The sequence below is a fragment of the Scleropages formosus genome, chromosome 1, assembly GCF_900964775.1.
Source record: "Scleropages formosus chromosome 1, fSclFor1.1, whole genome shotgun sequence".
Lineage (NCBI taxonomy): Eukaryota > Metazoa > Chordata > Actinopteri > Osteoglossiformes > Osteoglossidae > Scleropages > Scleropages formosus.
Genome location: NC_041806.1, coordinates 10,471,957 through 10,489,010, shown reverse-complemented (window position 1 = coordinate 10,489,010; position 17,054 = coordinate 10,471,957). Strand labels below are relative to the sequence as shown.

The window sequence follows — 17,054 nt, the reverse complement described above, 5'->3', positions numbered from 1 at the left end:
TACGGTTCCCAGTAAGAGGTTGGATTTTCCGCCGGGGCTTATCATATGTTAAGTCTGTCAGTGCATTCACAGCTTACGGTCTGTTACCGTCACTCTTCCTGGATTTACCTTCAGGGGGCCAAATGTCACAGCACTAAGCCCTTGCTTGCAGTCCACGGCTCTCTTCTGTTACTCTGGAATAAGTGATTTATTCTGTTCTCCTAATAAGGTGGTTTGCTTTTTCCTTCTTATCTTTTGCACATTACTGTGCAGCCATCAGCATACTAAAAATGGAAACCGAATGTGACTGTGTAAACCGTTGGGTTCCTGTGTACCCCGTGCTCTCAAAATCAACAGGGCTCTGGAGCCGTTCTTCAGGGATTTGGCTGCGTTCCTCTACACCCAAAGTTCAGCCAGTTTCTTGCATGTAGAAGCTGCTGTTATAGGCAATCTTCCAGACAGTTCCACAACTGTCCAGTAACAGGGTAACTGTGCCCATTTTCTCTATGTTTCCTGGGGACTGGAGGCCTCATATACTGGAAGATACAATGTGGGAAGAAATATTGCATTAATAGATGCAAATTATTGTTCCAAACAGTGATTTATTGCAAAAAAAAATGTCATGTACACCTTTCATTGACCTGACCCTTAAAGGTTCACTAAGCCAGAACCTACAAATTGCGGTATGCAGTTACAGAAATTGCAGTGACTCATTCCAAACGGGCATTCTTGGGCTTTAGAAGCCCTTTGAATCCAACTCCCTAAAGTTTCCTTTGCTTTTTATTGGCACTAAATACTTATTTTATGTAAACAGTCCTTTCTCCTGTAATGCCATCACTGTTGATGCATAACAAATGAACAGTTTGTCTGCCATTGCCCCCAGAAGTGCTTACCAGACATGAACCACCATCCTTTACATACATGAGAAAACTGCTCTGACCATACTGGCTGACCATACAGACTTCCTACGCATAGTTCTGTGCCTTACTTCTGTCTTGTCTAGCTTAGTATTAGAGGTTGGAGTGAATTAATATTAATTGCTTGTTATTCATGACATACTAGCATTGAGCAGTGTGCTAATGTTGGTGTTATCATTAGTTCTCCATAGTTCTTAATGTCAGTAAGTAAGTATCAGTATAGTCAGTGATCTGAGCAACTTTCTGTTAACATTAGTGCCCGAGTCCTGCCTGACCTTGAGAGCTGACTGCAGCATTTTGTTGAAATAAACTGATAAGGAGGGACCATAAACAGGCAAGTAGGGTACCTGACTGCCCACAGTCACACCACAACCACTCCAGGGAATGTCCAGACTGAAGGACACGGTGCAGAAAGGAAGGGACGAGAAGGTAAGCAGGGTGGAACTGGTGAGTACAGCCAGTGGGGTCTCTTGTGGTTGGGGACAACTGTGAACACGTTCCTTTTCTCTCTAGTGCCAGAAGTGAAGTGCGGACTCTGCTTTGCAGGCTTTTGGACGGGCTCTGGAAAGTGTGTCACTCTGTCTGACCCACTTACGCCCCACTAAGATTAGCATCGAGATTAATTTGCATGTGAAGTGTCCACTGTTATGCAACCTTAACCCTGACATCCCCTGATTTTAATAAGTGCGCTAAAGTCTGAGACAAACGGAAAGGAAACTTGGGGGACATTGACAGACCTGTGCAGATCAAAAGGTACTGCCTTGTGTTGCAACAGTTAAGTATTTCATTGTAACCTAAGCCCTTCAAGAAGACAAGTCAAACCAGGGGTAGGTGGTTTTTACAAGCTGAGCATGTCACCCTCCCCTTCCCCCCTCGCTAATGGTGGCAACCAGTATGAATGCATTATGGACGCCTCCCTGCAGCCGTCCTGCTCGGAGACCATCTGCTCCACCCGCTTTGCCAGAGTGGGGCGTTCATCCAGCCCTGGTCCCCAGCCCCTGACTTGGCACTTCCCCACAGACCTCACATTGTCTTGCTTCCCTGCTTTTTTGCAGCTCGGCTGGGGGGGTTTCCTTAACAAGGCTACTTCTATCGTGGCCCTCAGTCTCAGCAGGAGACCCACAGTGACCCCTCTGTGCTGAGTTAGGGGGCTGGGCAGGTTGTAGTCATACTACTGCTCTTTGATTTAATGACCTTTTTACATGTGGGGGGGCTCACAGTGCACACGGAGGGTGTGACTGTTTGGCAGAAGGTAATATAGAGCATGCAGGGAAAGGGGCTTTTTCATGTTCTATAGTGTTGCTGTGTCCTCGTTCCTAGGGTGTGGCTGTTATTCTTTAATGAATGAGTAAATTAATGGTGTCAGATGAGCCCTTCTACCTGATTGTGACCTGTGTCCCTCAGTTTTTTACACCTGATCTGATGTTAAGCATTAGCCCAGTCTGTCTGAGGTCCTCTCAGCGAAATGTGCTGCATAATTTGCATCCCAGTAGAGGGGACGTGTACCTGCTCCATTCCAGCGATACGCTGGCTGACACTTTAGCTGCAAGGGGTGTGGTCACTTGGTTCGTATCACCTGTTCCTGAGAGCCTGAATGTGTTTCGCTCAGTCCTTTGTTTTGCTCTGCAGCTTTTGTGGCTTTGTTGTTTGGTCGTGAAGGAGATTTTGACTCTCACTGATGTGATTTCTCTCTACATGTTTAAAACATGGGACAAGACAAAGACATGTCCAATGTTTGGATGCTGAGGGAATTCATAGGCAGTGCCCCACTGAGGGGTCGAAGTCCAGTCCCATTTGCAATCCCTAAACGGGAACTACCTCCAGTCTTCGACGTGGTTGTGCAATGGGTCTTTGTTCTGTTCAACATGGTGTAAATAATTGTGTGGTTTTCACCACAGGGTTCTGTTCAGATCTGTTTTTTCACTGATACCTTACCAGTGCCCCGCACAGAGAGTGTAGGGCATTTTAGAAGGGACCCCTTATTTGTGAAGAAACCGGTTAGTTCAGGTGGCCCGCTTTGATAACACTGCTACCCGTGTTCCTGCTATTGTCACTGGGAATGCTGGAGGTTGGACCCCAGCTCCTAGCAGACACCGTTCTTTTCACTGAACGCAGCTAAAAGAACTATTCACTGTCTGACGGGAAGAGTCCTCCAGAAAGGCAGTTGTTTTCAATGAGGCCGTGTACATGACTGGATAGTGGTAGTTTTATTGGTGTTTGAATTGAGGATTTGGTTTAAATTTCTTTGTAGTGTTGATTGAAATATAGTCAGTTCTGCTATATTGTAATATTTGCATTTATATGACACATTGAGTCATGATAATTCGCGGAATGAAAATAATTCTCAGTTGGAAAACTGAGATTGGTGCAGGGCACATAAAATGCAAAAACACTACAAACATAGAAATGGAAACCCAACCAAAATTAAATATGAAAGATGGGGCAAAACCTTTTGAAAACATACTCTGTAAGAGACCATGCAGTTTGTGACATTTTTGTAACAGTTCTTTTATTTCTTTCGAAGACTTTAATAATGCTGAACTTCTGTTGTATCATAATAACCTTTCATTTATGATTTGTGCCAGCACTTGGATCATCAGAACGCCTCTACCCTCTTGCCTCTTTGGCCAACCATGTTTGCAGTTGTACGGTAGATCAAAATGAAATGCTAATGTTCAGTATACTTTGTGAAAGTTTGAATTTTCGGAATCAAAACACACACACACACATATTTTCAGAACCGCTTGTCCCACAAGGGGTCGCGGGGAACCGGAGCCTACCCGGTAACACAGGGCGTAAGGCCAGAGGGGGAGGGGACACACCCGGGACGGGACACCAGTCCGTCACAAGGCACCCCAAGCGGGACTTGAACCCCAGACCCACCGGAGAGCAGGACTGTGGTCCAACCCACTGCGCCACCACACCCCCTGGAATCAAAACACATTATTCCCAAATTGCGCTGGTAAAACTGTGTAGTTTGGTATACTCTGAACATTTAGCTGATTTTATTGCAACTCATAGACTAGATTAGTATTTGTTTATAAAGATGTGAAACTTTTCAACCCATACTTAAAGAAGAGCCTTTACTCTTCTTAAAGACTAAAAGTCTTTACTACTTTTCATTGTTTTTAACAACTTCCATTTTCCACCTGTCAGTCTTGTTTCATATATTTAGGTGGTGAATAAACACACAATCAAGACTCAGGTATATACAGGTGTATTCCGTTCTGGCTCCCTTGTGGTAGAACGATCTCCCCCTCTCACTCAGAACTGCTATATCCCTGTCCACATTTGAAAAAGGGTCTTAAAACTCACCTCTTTCAGACTCACTTCGTCCATGATCTCTTAAATTTATGTAAGTGTAAATGTTCATGCACTATAACTTTAAAATCATGCCCGGATAAGTCTTTACGCAGCTATTCCTGTAACGTAACATAAATGTTAAGTATTTAAAAAAAAAATATTACTAGGAAGCTGATCAGGAATTGTGGATATTCTGAGAAAGTTTTATGCAGCTACTTGTGTGATGAACATTGGTTCATATAGTAGAAAGAAAGAAACTGCACTTAAGAATCACACATCTGCATCTATGTCTCTCTTTTTGCTAATGTACACATTGTATTTTCTATGTGATGTATATTGCTTTGGAAAAAAGCGTCTGCTACATGAATAAATGTAAATGTATGTAAAGGTAGGCCTCCGCTTCCAGCTCATCCTTCATTGTTGTGACTGTTACTGACCCCGTGGCCAGCTCCACACTTTGTAAATGTTGACCTTTCTCAGGCTGTTGCTTTTAAGCCTTTATTGTATGTAGTTGACTTAGTGAGGTCAGAAACTTAGTCCAAACAGGGAAGTGATGCTGGTCGGTGCTTATTTGGCTTTCATTATTTGGAGTGGGTACAGTGTGTCCCGTCAGAAGTATGGACGAGTTATTTCTGTGTGCAAGCCTTTTCCGCATATTTTATGGACAAAGGAAGCCAGAATGTCAGAAGAAATGTGACGCCCCTCTCCTGTAGGGTAACTTGAGCTATGATGTCTAACAGGATCTGCAGCTGTGTTCCTTTGTTTTCACTGGAAAAGGAACCTGTATGCTATAACATTGCTGTAGTGTTTCAACCTCTGATTATTTATTTATTTTTATGTTGTAGCTTTAAGCATGTCGTAGAATCAATTTACAGCAAATTCGAAGGCTTAGCATTGCTACCAGGTTTTAGGGATTACCTAAAAAGAATTAATTCAGCAGCATTTGAAATTTTCTTTTATTTACAAACGTGATGTGATGAAGACCTTCCTACGTGACCACAAACTACTCTAAGGAAAACCGGATTGTGGGCCCCTTCATCTCACTCCACTCTATTCTTGGTTCCTGGTTGTTATTTACTTACTCATTTTTCATATTTACACACCAGATTTTTGGTCTGGGTGTATGTACCTGGATTCCCCTGACATCCTTCTCACACGAAACACACAGGGGTTTTTTTGGACTGAATGATTGGAGGGATTGCTAATGCATCATAACAATGTAATCAGGTGGTAAGCAGCTTGTTTGAGTTGGAAAAATATGCATATTTTTTAAAGGGGTTTATAGTCGAGCACTCAATTTGCCACAGGGTTGAAGTGGTTTCTGGCCTGTTTTAACTCTGCCTTTGCCATTCACTCCAGCTATTTAACTCATTAAAGAAGTCACTAAAGAAATGCTGACTGTTGTAAAGCTATTTCTTCTCCTTTGCTGAAAAGACCCAGAATGCATTGCAGCATGTTCTGTGTCTCTTGGTTTTGCTGATGTGTGGAAATCAGACCCATGGGAGGCCTGTGCTGCTGGCCCCCCTGCATTCAAAAGCGAGGGGGCAGATGGGATATTGGTCATACTCTCTGTAGCAGTAGCCCCACCCAGTAGCAAAGGTCACATGGTTCACAGTGTTTACATGTCTGTAAACTTTAAAGAAAGGAATAAGTATTTAAAATCAGACCCCAGTCTTTTAAACACTTATACTTGTAGTGGCTCATGCTACTGATACATTGTAATTACTTGCATATTCTTTTTAAGAATAAAAAGATCGTGATAGGCATTGTGTTGGTCTGCAGGATGTAGTCAGTTTGATTGAAATCATGTCTTTCTCATTTGAACGTTTGCGTGTTTAGCCTAATTCACGGACATTCCAGATATTACACAATTTGATGTTGTTCCGAAGTTAATGTGGAACAGTGTTATCAGTCTGACTTAGTTTGAGGTAGTATTGGCTGGTATAAGAAAAGTCCTTGATGTTTAAGTGGACCCTTGTGTTTTTCAGTACACTTGAAGCGACCAGGCGAACTGACAGAGTCCCTTCTGTAACCCTCACTTTCCTCTGTCTCTCCTTCTGTGTCTCTCAGCTCACAAGTATCAGCAAAGCCATCAGTGCCAGTGAGACGCCGGTAAAGGAGAAGCATGTGCGCAGTATCCTCTCTGGCATGCCAGTCAACCAACCAGACTGTCCCTTGGGATAACGTCTCTTATTAATTGTGAAAACAGTTTTGTTCTGCATTTGTGTATTCATTTTCATTTCTCCCTGTTCTGTGCCAATAATACACTTCCCACCACTGCTAGCACTTCACTGGTTTACTAGAGTCACATTCTGTTGAGGACCTTCTAGATGCAATACACCTTTGTTTGTACTGGTTGACTACTTGCACCTCCTTAACCACCTCTTCAGGGATCATTTTGGGGACACACAGAGAGAAGGGTGCCTTCACCTTCTGGTCTTATGCCCTGGGCCTGCCACTGGCCAGTAGCTCCATTCTCAGCTGGAAGTTCTGCCATGTGCTACACAAGGTGTTGCGGGACGGACATCAGAATGTGAGTGCCTTCTCAGCCCCCACTCTTCCTCACCCCCATATCCCCATCCAAACATCAGGAAATGCTTTGTAGGGCTCATGGCACCTTGGAAATGGAAATGTGATTTCTCAGTTATTATTCTTCAAAGAGTAGCTCCTCCACAATGGAGACACCATGAAACACTCTCTAGTGTTGTAGCGTTTATCAGCTCACATTGATTTTTATTGCTTTAAAACTGTAATTATAGTCAAATCTCCATTTCTCTCTCCTGTTTCTATTTCAGAGTCTACAGGACTGCATGAGACACAGCAGCAACATTTCTGAAATGGGAGCTCTCTGGGTGAGCAACTCACTGAATGTGAATGCGCTCCTGTGTGGCATTAGCACACTGCTCACATCAGTATTTGGTTTAAAGATGAGATTACACGATTGACTAAGTGACTTACTAGTATTTACTAATCAGCTCAAGGAAATAACATGGCCTTTTTTCTCGAATGCTTTAGACCATTTAAACTTTTTTATAACTTTAACCATTTGACTCTGCTCTGTATTATACTTGAGACTCCAGAGGAATCCTTGGGAAATTGGCTGATTTTAAAATTAAGTTTATTTAGGAAGTCTAATGAAGACTGTAGAAAAAATAAATTAAATCCTTGTTCTACACCACGGGGCACATGTTTTTTCAGTCCAGTATGAGAGGAAAAAAGCTGTCGTCATGGAAACGGACTGAGACACTCTCTCTGTTCTGTTCATGTCCAGGCTAATCTTCATGATCGATATGGACAGCTGGTCGCCCTATATGCTAAACTCCTGTGCAACAAGATGGAATTCCATATGAAGGTAAAGTGTCATCTGTAGCTATTTAGTATTTTGATTTGGGGTCGTTTCATGTTGCCACCTATTCTTACAACTTACACTTTTTCCCAGCTTTGCAGTATTTGCATATGAATTTGATGCTTCTTGCTGAAAAAAAATAGTTTTTGGCTTTATTGCCAAACCTTTTTTGGGAAAAATCCAGCTGCTTAATTTCTTGCATTTTTTCATTCCTTTTGCAATAGATTTCCACAGTCACCTATTAATTTATAATCTCTTTAAAACAAGGTTTTTTTTTAAAAAAAGAAAAAAAAAAAAAACCTCTCTTGCAGGCTTAATAAAATTTTGCATGGTAATTAGGAATAAAACATGTGTCTTGCAGTCTGACAGTCGCAGAAATGTAACATTTGCCTCTTTGCCCTCGCAGCATTCAGAAATACCACCCAATCTAGAGGCCTCAGATGAGGTTCTGGAACGCACGGCCGGGAGCGACATTAACAATGTGTGAGTGTATGTACTCTGCCCCCCATTCATCCCCAGTGTTACTGCATCCGCCTGCTTCTACAAAGTTGGCCAGTTTTACTCAATGAGAGGTTTGTTAGTGAAAAGGGGGTGGGGTGGCATGATGTTTTATGAATGAAGTGACTGACAAACTGAGAGCAGCAGTGCAGAAGACAGGGGATTTGAGCAAGGGTTTATATGTCAACACCAGTAAGATGCTGAGGTGGGCATGAGCGTTCCTACCCTGTCCTAGAGGAATCCATTATAGATTGCAGTGCCTTGGAAGAGCTATATTAATTCATGTCCACTGTATAGTTATGGGGGGTGCGGTGACGCAGTGGGTTGGACCACAGTCCTACTCTCCAGTGGGTCTGGGGTTCGAGTCCCGCTTGGGGTGCCTTGCGGCGGACTGGCGTCCCGTCCTGGGTGTGTCCCCTCCCCCTCCGGCCTTACGCCCTGTGTTGCCGGGTTAGGCTCCGGTTCCCCGTGACCCCGTAAGGGACAAGCGGTTCTGAAAATGTGTGTGTGTGTGTGTGTGTGTGTGTGTGTGTGTGTGTGTGTGTGTATAGTTATGGGAACCATAAAGATTTGTGGGAACTCACCATTAGCCTCCCCACTCACAGAGGAATCAATGTAAGGGCAGTGCAGGTAATTGAGCAGATGCCTTTCTGTACTGCAGGTTCCAGCTCACAGTGGAGGTGTTTGATTACCTGGATTACGAGCTAAAGCTGGCAGAGACTGGTGAGTCATCCTCTTTCCCTTTCACCCCCCCAAAAGGCAGGGTAAAATGAGCCAGGTCGTCTTTCTGCTAGGCAGTGTCTGGTGGCCCCCTTTCCATGGTTCCAACACGGTTGGTTCCTGAAAGTCAGCTCAATATGCAGTGTCTGTTTCATCAACTGGTAACACATTTGGCGGATCATTTCCATTTAAAATGGCACACCTACACAAGGGAAATTGTCCTTACAGATTACACAGTACATAACCATTTGTAGTGGCAACCTTGCAGCACTTTTATTTCTTCTGGCCTTATGGTTTCATTACATTTACGTTTATTCATTTAGCAGACGCTTTCTCCAAAGTGACGTATATCTCAGCGAAAATACAATTTGTGCATTACATTAAGAGAAAGAGACATAGCTGCAGACGTGTGATTCTTAAGTAAACCTATTTTGTTACTTTCCACTTGACGCATTGATGTTCATTGCTCAAGTAGGTGCATAAAACACAGGATAACTGAATCCTGATAACTTTCCTACAATTTTTTTTTTTTTTTTTACAAAATAAGGTGCACAAACATTCACATACAGTGCAGGAGTAGCTGCTGTGTAATGGCTTATCTGTGGATGGTCATAAAGTTACGGTGCATGAACATTTACAACGTATATGAGCTGGAGAGATCTTAGGCAAAGTGAGTCCGGTAAAGGTGAGTTTTCAGACCCTTCTTGAATGTAGACAGAGTTTTTGAAGTTCTGAGTGAAAGGGGGAGGTCATTCCACCACAATGGAGCCAGAACTGAGAACCTCCGTGCTTACTTTTTGTACGCAGGACCACCAAGCGAGCAGAAGTAGACGAGCGAAGGGGTCTGGCTGGGGTGTAGCAGTTGATCAAGTCTTGTAAATAGCAGGGAGCAATTCTCTTGATATATTTGTAGACAATAACCAGGGTCTTGAATTTGATCCAGGCAGCTATAGGAAGCCAGTGCAGAGAAATGAGTAGAGGAGATACATGGGATGCTTTGGCAAATCAAACACAGCTTGTGCAGCAGCATTCTGTATCAGCTGCAGAGGTTTGATGGCAGTAGCGGGAAGGCTACACAGGAGAAAATTGCAGTAGGATGTCACCATAGCCTGGACAAGTAGTTGGGCAGAGTCAGTTGTGAGGTAGGGATGGATCCTGCGAATATTATGCAGGATGTATCTGCAGGACTGGGTTGTGGCTTTGGTATGCTGAGAGAAAGGCAGACTTGAGTGAGTCATCACTCTCAGACTCTTAGCCGAGGAGGTAGGCAAAATAAGTGAGTTGTCCAGTTTGATTGATACATCGTGACAGGAGGACAGGCCAGCTGGGAGGGGAAGAATCTCTGTTTTGGAGAGATTGAGTTGGAGGTGGTGATCAGACATCCATGCAGAGATGTCCGACAGGCAGGCAGCAATGCGTGTGGAAATGTCTGATGCTCCAGGTGGAAAGGAGAGGAAGAGCTGGGTATCATCAGCATAGCAGTGGTATTTGAATCCGTGGGAGGCTATGACCGGGCCAAAGGTGGAGGCGTAGATCGAGAGGAGAAGAGGACCTGGTACTGAGCTCTATGGGACACCGGTTGAGAGAGGCAGAGGAGAAGAAAGAGAGCTCCGACAGACCACTTGATAGGATCTGTCAGGTAGGTAGGACTCAAACCATCTTAGTACCGCTCCTTTGATCCCATGTTGACTAAGAGAGGAGAGTAGAATCTGGTGGTTGACAGTATGGAGTGCTGCAGACAGATCGAGGAGGATGAGGACCGAGGAGAGGGAGGCAGCTCTAGCAGATTGGAGAGCATCAGACACCACCGGAAGTGTCGTCTCAGTGGAATGAGCAACTTTGAAACCAGACTGATATCCATTGAGGAGGTGGTTCCGGGTGAGGAAATCAGATAGTTGATCGCAGGTTGCCCGCTCTAGAGTTTTAGACAAGAAGGAGAGGAGGAAAACTGGTCTGTAGTTTTGGACCGAATTGGGATCCAGGGAGGGTTTCTTTAATATAGGTGAAATGAGAACAGTTTTGAAGGCAGCTGGAAAACAGCCAGAGGAGAGCAAGGAGTTGATGATCTTAGAGATGAAGGTGGAGAGTTACGGGGAAATGTTCTGTAGGAGTGACGATGGGATCAGATCAAGTGAGCAAGTGGTGGCTTTGTGCGATATCAGGAGGTTGGAGATATCAGATGCAGAGAGCTGCTTGAATTTGGAGAGCATAGCTTTGCGGGGAGGTCTAGCGCGAACCGGGCAGGGTGATGCTGAGAACTTGACCATGATTGCATTGACTTCGTCTCTGGAAAACAAAGCAAAGTCATCAGCAGTGAGGGAAGAAGAAGAAGGGGACAGCAGAGTATACAGAAGGGATGAGAAGGTGGCAAAGAGTCTGGTTTTTTTTTAGTTGTAGGCTGTATTTTGTTGTGGTAGAAGAAGGCTTTATCTGAAGATACAGCAGAGTGAAAAGTAGCTGAGAGTAATTGGTAGGCATCCAAGTCCGAGCGAGTCCTGGATTTTCGCTCTGCATCCTGGAGTTTGGTCCTGTTAGCATGTAACGTATCAGTCAGCCATGGGGTGCCACTGGGGCATGCTGGTCTGAAAGACAGTGGACAGAGAGAGTCAAGGGTGGAAGATAGGGCACGGAGGAAAACGTTAGTAGTATCGTCTGTCAACAGATCTGAGAATTGTGCAGCAGAAGGGAGAGAGGACAGCGTAGCATTGGCAAAGCAGGAAGGTGAGAGAGATTTTAAGTTGCGGCGGAAGGTGACAACGGGTGGGGTGCAGAAAGAGGTGAACAGTTAGTGGTGAGGCAGGGTTAAAAGGAAATTATTAAGTGATCAGAGACATGCAGTGGAGTGAAAGAGAGGATGGGACAGCCACAGTTGCTGGAAAATACAAGGTCAATGGAATTGCCTGCTTTAAGTAGCAGGAGATTGGGACAGAAAGAGATTGAAGGACTATAGGAGCAACAGAAGGCCGCTTGCATGAATGCCATCGACATGCAGGTTGAAGTCACCCAGGAGAATCAACGGAGCGTTGTCCCATGGGAGAGAGCTCAACAAGATGTCAAGGTCATGCAAGAAGCAGCCGAGAGGGCTAGGAGAGCGATAAAGAATAACCACAACAAGAGTGATTAGGGCAGTGATAGAGACAGCATGGCATTCAAAGGAGGACAGATCATGCAGGTGAAGAGGGAGAACGGAATATTCCCACTGGGGAGAGATGAGCAGGCCTGTGCCTCCACCTCTGCTGGAGGGATGAGGGGTGTAAGAGGAGCTAAGTAGTTAGTGGAGAGAGCTGTGGGTGTGGCTGAGTTACCAGGTTGCAGTTAGGGCCAGGAGGTCCAGTGGGAGATGGGAGGCGTAGGCTGGTATGAAGTCAGCCTTTCTCACAGACTGGAAGTTCCAGAGTCCCATGGAGAAATTAATTGGTTCATGAACTCTAGGTAAATCCATACTCATGGAAACTCCAGTTGAAATTAATAAGTATCCAAGTAATTGAATACAGCTTTTACAAGCTGAGCTGAAGTACAACTTGCATACAGTGTGGGCATTGAGACCTGGTTTGGCAACTTCTGACGTAAGTAGGGGCAGTGTTAAGTGGGGTCAGCTGGTAGCGTAGTGGTTAGAGCTATTGCCTTTGGAACCAAAGATTGCAGGTTTCACTACCACCTCCAGCTCTAGTACCCTTGAGTAAATTGCTTCACATTGCTCCAGTAAAATTACCCAGCTGTATAAATGGGTAAATATGTGTAGGTAGCTTGACATCATAAGTTGCTTTGGAGAAAAGTGTCAGCTAAATTTAATAAATGCTAATGTGAGTAGTCTGTGTTTAAAAAGCGAATCCTGGTAACCTATGCAAAAAGCCTTGTCTCATTTCTGTAAACGTAAACTGTGATGCTCCTCACAGCTGACACTGACTGGCTGAAGACAAAGGATAAAATGCACCCAACCAGCAATCTAAACAGGGGATTGAAATGCTATAAACCTTAGGTTGTATGTTTAAACCCTCAAAACTAGAAGAGTCCTGTAGACTGGACTAAGCAACTGTCATTAACCACTGCGCATTGTGGACAAATCAGACAAAGAGCAGTTTGCATATCATTTGTTTTTTAAATCACTCATGGTCTGTCTGTCCACTGTAATTACCTGTTTGTCATCCACCCAAAAATAGACAGTGAGTCACTTCTTTCTTGTTCATTTCCTGTTTGCTTTTTATTTTAGCACTGACGCAGTAATGGCAGTGAGATCAGTGTTCCATTTCTGTGCTGGGATGAAACGGTTTATTCTGTGACCCCCTCCATGTCATCTGACTTGTGTTCAGGCAGTGTGTGGTCAGGAGTAAGGTTCAGACGACTGGCAGCTTTTCACCAGTGTGCCTGACAGATTAATTCAGCTTGTACCATTCTTTGTGACCTCCCAGTGCTCCGGCAGCTCAATACTTCCATCGCCATTTCCACCACCACATCTGGACAGTGTCGTCTGGCCCCTCTCATCCAGGTGATCCAGGACTGCAGCCACCTTTACCACTTCACCGTGAAGCTTCTTTTCAAGCTACATGCCTGTGAGTGCCCCCTGCCTTGCTGCGTCCAAACCCCATCTTCCCTTTACCCCCTGCTCACCATGACTGTGGATCAGGCACAGCCTTTCACTAAATCTAACTTTGATTGGTAGAGCTTGTGTACCATGAGTCACTGTGGACCCCCTTTGAGCAACACTCTTACTTACTCTTTTTTTTATATATAAATATTAATCCTCTATTTAACACTCTTCTTTATACTTTGTGAAACCACAATGGCTTATAACATTCTGTTGTCTTTGTGATGCTTTTTGGTGTTTCGATTGGTCTTTGCATCCAAAATTGGGACATGTTTATGTGACCAGAACAGGGGTGTTGGGTGGGAAGTGTGGTTTGCTGATGGTAAAACAAACGCAACAGCTATGCTTGAAGAGTTCATTCATGAATCTGCCATGGGTCACAGGTTTGCCAGCAGACACCCTCCAAGGTCACCGGGACAGATTCCATGACCAGTTCCACAGGTAATTCCACTGGTGACTATGCAAAGCAAACTGAGGTCACATGACTGCCTTTGGAACCTCCTGGCACAAAAGCTCATTATATTCCATTCTGCAAGTGACCCGTTTCCTCTTGTGGCGTCAGAGAGTTGGGAAGTAGCTATTAACGTTCAGGCTAGTTTTAGAATGGTGTGTACTGTGAGACCCTTGTATTCACTTTGACAAGCTCTGCCTTGCCTACCTCAGTCTGGCACAGCTAAATCTGAATCATTAATTTATACACACAATCTTAGGAGATGGTTATACTCTCATTTCCCTCTTTTTCAGCCTGAAGAACTTTTTCAACAAAGCCAGAGACATGATGTACTTTAAAAGACTCATCCAGATTCCCAAGCTGCCTGATGTAAGAAGCTATAGAAGTGGTTTGGGGTGAGGGCAGGGGGACTCAAACCCGTATTTCTGTGTGACTGAACAATCTACATAATGGCATTCATTAATCTCCCCCCCCCCCACCTTCCTGTTGCTGTGATGTTAGTCACCCCCCAACTTCCTGCGTGCATCTGCACTGGCTGAGCATGTGAAGCCAGTGGTGGTCATTCCTGATGAAGAGCCACAAGATGACGATGACCCAGAGCCGCTCATTGAAGTCAGTGAGACGACGCAGCCCATCACGCAGAGCCAGCCGCAGGTACAGCACGGTGCTCACCTTTCAGGGTGGACAGGTCTGGTTACAGTGCTGAATAGTGTTTCAGCACACAATGCTGATGGGGTCATGTGATCAAATCATCATCCTGGCACTACTCCATAAATCTCTTATTCATGCCTTTTCTGTATTTTTCCTTAGCAATTTGATATATTCGACCAAACATTTGGACCTCCCAATGGTGGTTTTGATAACAGGTAAACTGTGTTGTCATTTGTTTATCAGTATGCCTGATTCTGCATGCTGTTTATCTTCAGTGTACACTGTCTGTTAAAACTAGTGTTTTTATTAACTTTGTGAGCAGCAATGGATCACAGCTACAGGCAGAAATAGTACCCTAGGGAAGTTGCAAATGCTTTCATGTACAAACCCCATTTCCAGAAAAGTTGGGATATTTTCTAAAATGCAATAAAAACCAAAATCTGCTATTTGTACATTCTCTTGAACCTTTATTTAACTGACAAAAGTACAAAGAAATGACTTTAATGTTTTGGCTGACCAAATTGATTGCATTTTGTAAATATCAGCAAATTTAGAATCTGATGGCTTTAACACACTCAAAAAAGGTTGAGACAGAGGCAAAATAAGAGTGAAAGTTTATAGAATATTCAAGTAACACCGTTTTGGAAGATTCCACAATAAGCAGGTGAATTGCAGACAAGGATGGGTTGTAGCTCACCACTTTGTTTCAAACTTCGTGAGAGAATTGTCAATCAGTTCAAAAAGAACATTTCTCAATGCAGGGTTGCAAAGAATTTAGGTCTTTCACCATCTACAGTACATAATATTCATGTAAACGTGAAAAGATTCATGGAATCCGGAGAAATCTCAGTGCGTAAAGGGCAAGGCTGGAAACCACTAATGAATGTGCATGACCTTCGAGCCCTAGATGGCATTGCATAAGAAACCGTCATACTACTATGATAAATATAGCCACATGGGCTCGGGAGTACTTCAGCAAACCATTGTCACTTAACACAGTCCACTGCTGCATTCAGAAATGCAACCTGAAACTCTATTATGCAAGGAGGAAACCATACATTAGTTCTATGCAGAAATGCTGCCGAGATCCCTTGGCCTGAGCTCATCTCAGATGCACTGAAAGGTCGTGGAAACATGTGCTGTGGTCAGATGAGTCCACGTTTCAGCTTGTTTTGGGGAAAACGGATGTTGAGTTCTCCGTGCTAAAGATGAAAAGAACCATTCAGATTGTTAGCAGTGAAAAGTGCAAAAGCCAGCATCTGTGACGGTATGGGGTCCATCAGTGCCCACAGCATGGGTGACTTGCATATGTGCGAAGGTACCAGTTACGCAGAGGTGTTTATTGGGATTTTAGAGAGACATATGCTGCCATCAAGGCAACATCTTTTCCCGGGGAGTCAATGGTTATTTCAGCAAGACAATGCCAGGCCTCATTCTGGACATGCTACAATACCATAGCTTTGTAGACATAGAGTGCGTGTGCTTGACTGGCCTTCCGGCAGTCCAGATCTGCCTCCTATTGAAAATGTGTGGCACATCCCAAAGAAGAGAATCAGAATCAGAATCAGAACGAGCTTTATTGCCAAGTATGTTCGCACATACAAGGAATTTGTCTTGGTGACAGGAACTACCACAGCACAGACAGAATGACAGTGACAAGACAGGTGAGAAGATAGAGTATGTGAGCAAGGGATAAAAAATATTTAAAAATATAAAGTACCCAATATACAAAAATAGTCACTAGATACAAATGCAAGGGAGTGTGAGTAAGAGATATGTGATAAATAGTTATAAATATAAATAGCATTATGTATTGCACGGTTTACTCTCTAGGGGAGAGATTTAGGTGTTCATGAGGTAGATTGCCTGAGGAAAGAAACTTTTCTTATGCCTGGCTGTCCTGGTGCTCAGTGCTCTGTAGCGCCGGCCAGATGGCAAGGGTTCGAAGAGGAAGTGGCCTGGATGCGAGGGGTCTAGAATGATTTTGCTAGCCCTTTTACTGACTCTGGACGAGTGCAGTTCTTGGAGAGCTGGGGGGGATGTGCCGATGATTCTTCCAGCAGTCCGAACTATCCGCTGCAGTCTTCTGATGTCTGACTTCGTAGCTGAGCCGAACCAGACAGTTATAGAGGTGCAGAGGACGGACTCGATGACTGCGGAGTAGAATTGCATCAGCAGCTCCTGTGGCAGGTTGAACTTCCTCAGCTGGCGAAGGAAGTACAACCTCTGCTGGGCCTTCTGCACAATGGAGTCTACGTGGGGCTCCCACTTCAGGTCCTGTGAGATGGTGGTGCCCAGGAACCTGAATGACTCCGCTGTTGCCACAGTGTTGTTCATGATGGTGAGTGGGGATAATGCTGAGGTGTTTCTCCTGAAGTCTACAATCATCTCCACTGTTTTGAGCGTGTTCAGCTCCAGGTTGTTATGACTGCACCAGACAGCCAACTCTTGGACCTCCTGTCTGTAAGCAGACTCGTCGCCATTCCGGATGAGACCGATGAGTGTGGTGTCGTCGGCAAACTTCAGGAGTTTGACAGAGGGGTCTTTTGCGGTGCAGTCGTTGGTGTACAGGGAGAAGAGCAGTGGGGAGAGCACACATCCCTG

The 17,054-nt window shown here is 44.4% G+C and overlaps 1 protein-coding gene across 2 annotated transcripts in view; it reads left to right on the top strand.

Moving 5' to 3' along the window:
• LOC108934830 (huntingtin-interacting protein 1-related protein-like) overlaps positions 1 to 17,054 on the top strand; it is a 43,863-nt gene that overhangs the window by 8,006 nt on the left and 18,803 nt on the right. Inside the window, exons 1-12 of one of the 2 annotated variants that reach the window (XM_018752977.2) lie at positions 1,186 to 1,325; positions 6,270 to 6,333; positions 6,590 to 6,732; positions 6,995 to 7,051; positions 7,471 to 7,551; positions 7,952 to 8,028; positions 8,705 to 8,766; positions 13,173 to 13,313; positions 13,732 to 13,789; positions 14,093 to 14,168; positions 14,301 to 14,453; positions 14,610 to 14,665. In XM_018752977.2, the coding sequence (XP_018608493.2) occupies positions 1,281 to 1,325; positions 6,270 to 6,333; positions 6,590 to 6,732; positions 6,995 to 7,051; positions 7,471 to 7,551; positions 7,952 to 8,028; positions 8,705 to 8,766; positions 13,173 to 13,313; positions 13,732 to 13,789; positions 14,093 to 14,168; positions 14,301 to 14,453; positions 14,610 to 14,665 (1,013 nt within the window). In that variant the 5' untranslated portion in view covers positions 1,186 to 1,280. Of the gene's footprint in view, positions 1 to 1,185; positions 1,326 to 6,269; positions 6,334 to 6,589; positions 6,733 to 6,994; positions 7,052 to 7,470; positions 7,552 to 7,951; positions 8,029 to 8,704; positions 8,767 to 13,172; positions 13,314 to 13,731; positions 13,790 to 14,092; positions 14,169 to 14,300; positions 14,454 to 14,609; positions 14,666 to 17,054 lie in introns of those variants that run through there. The other variant, XM_018752976.2, reaches the window with a different exon arrangement.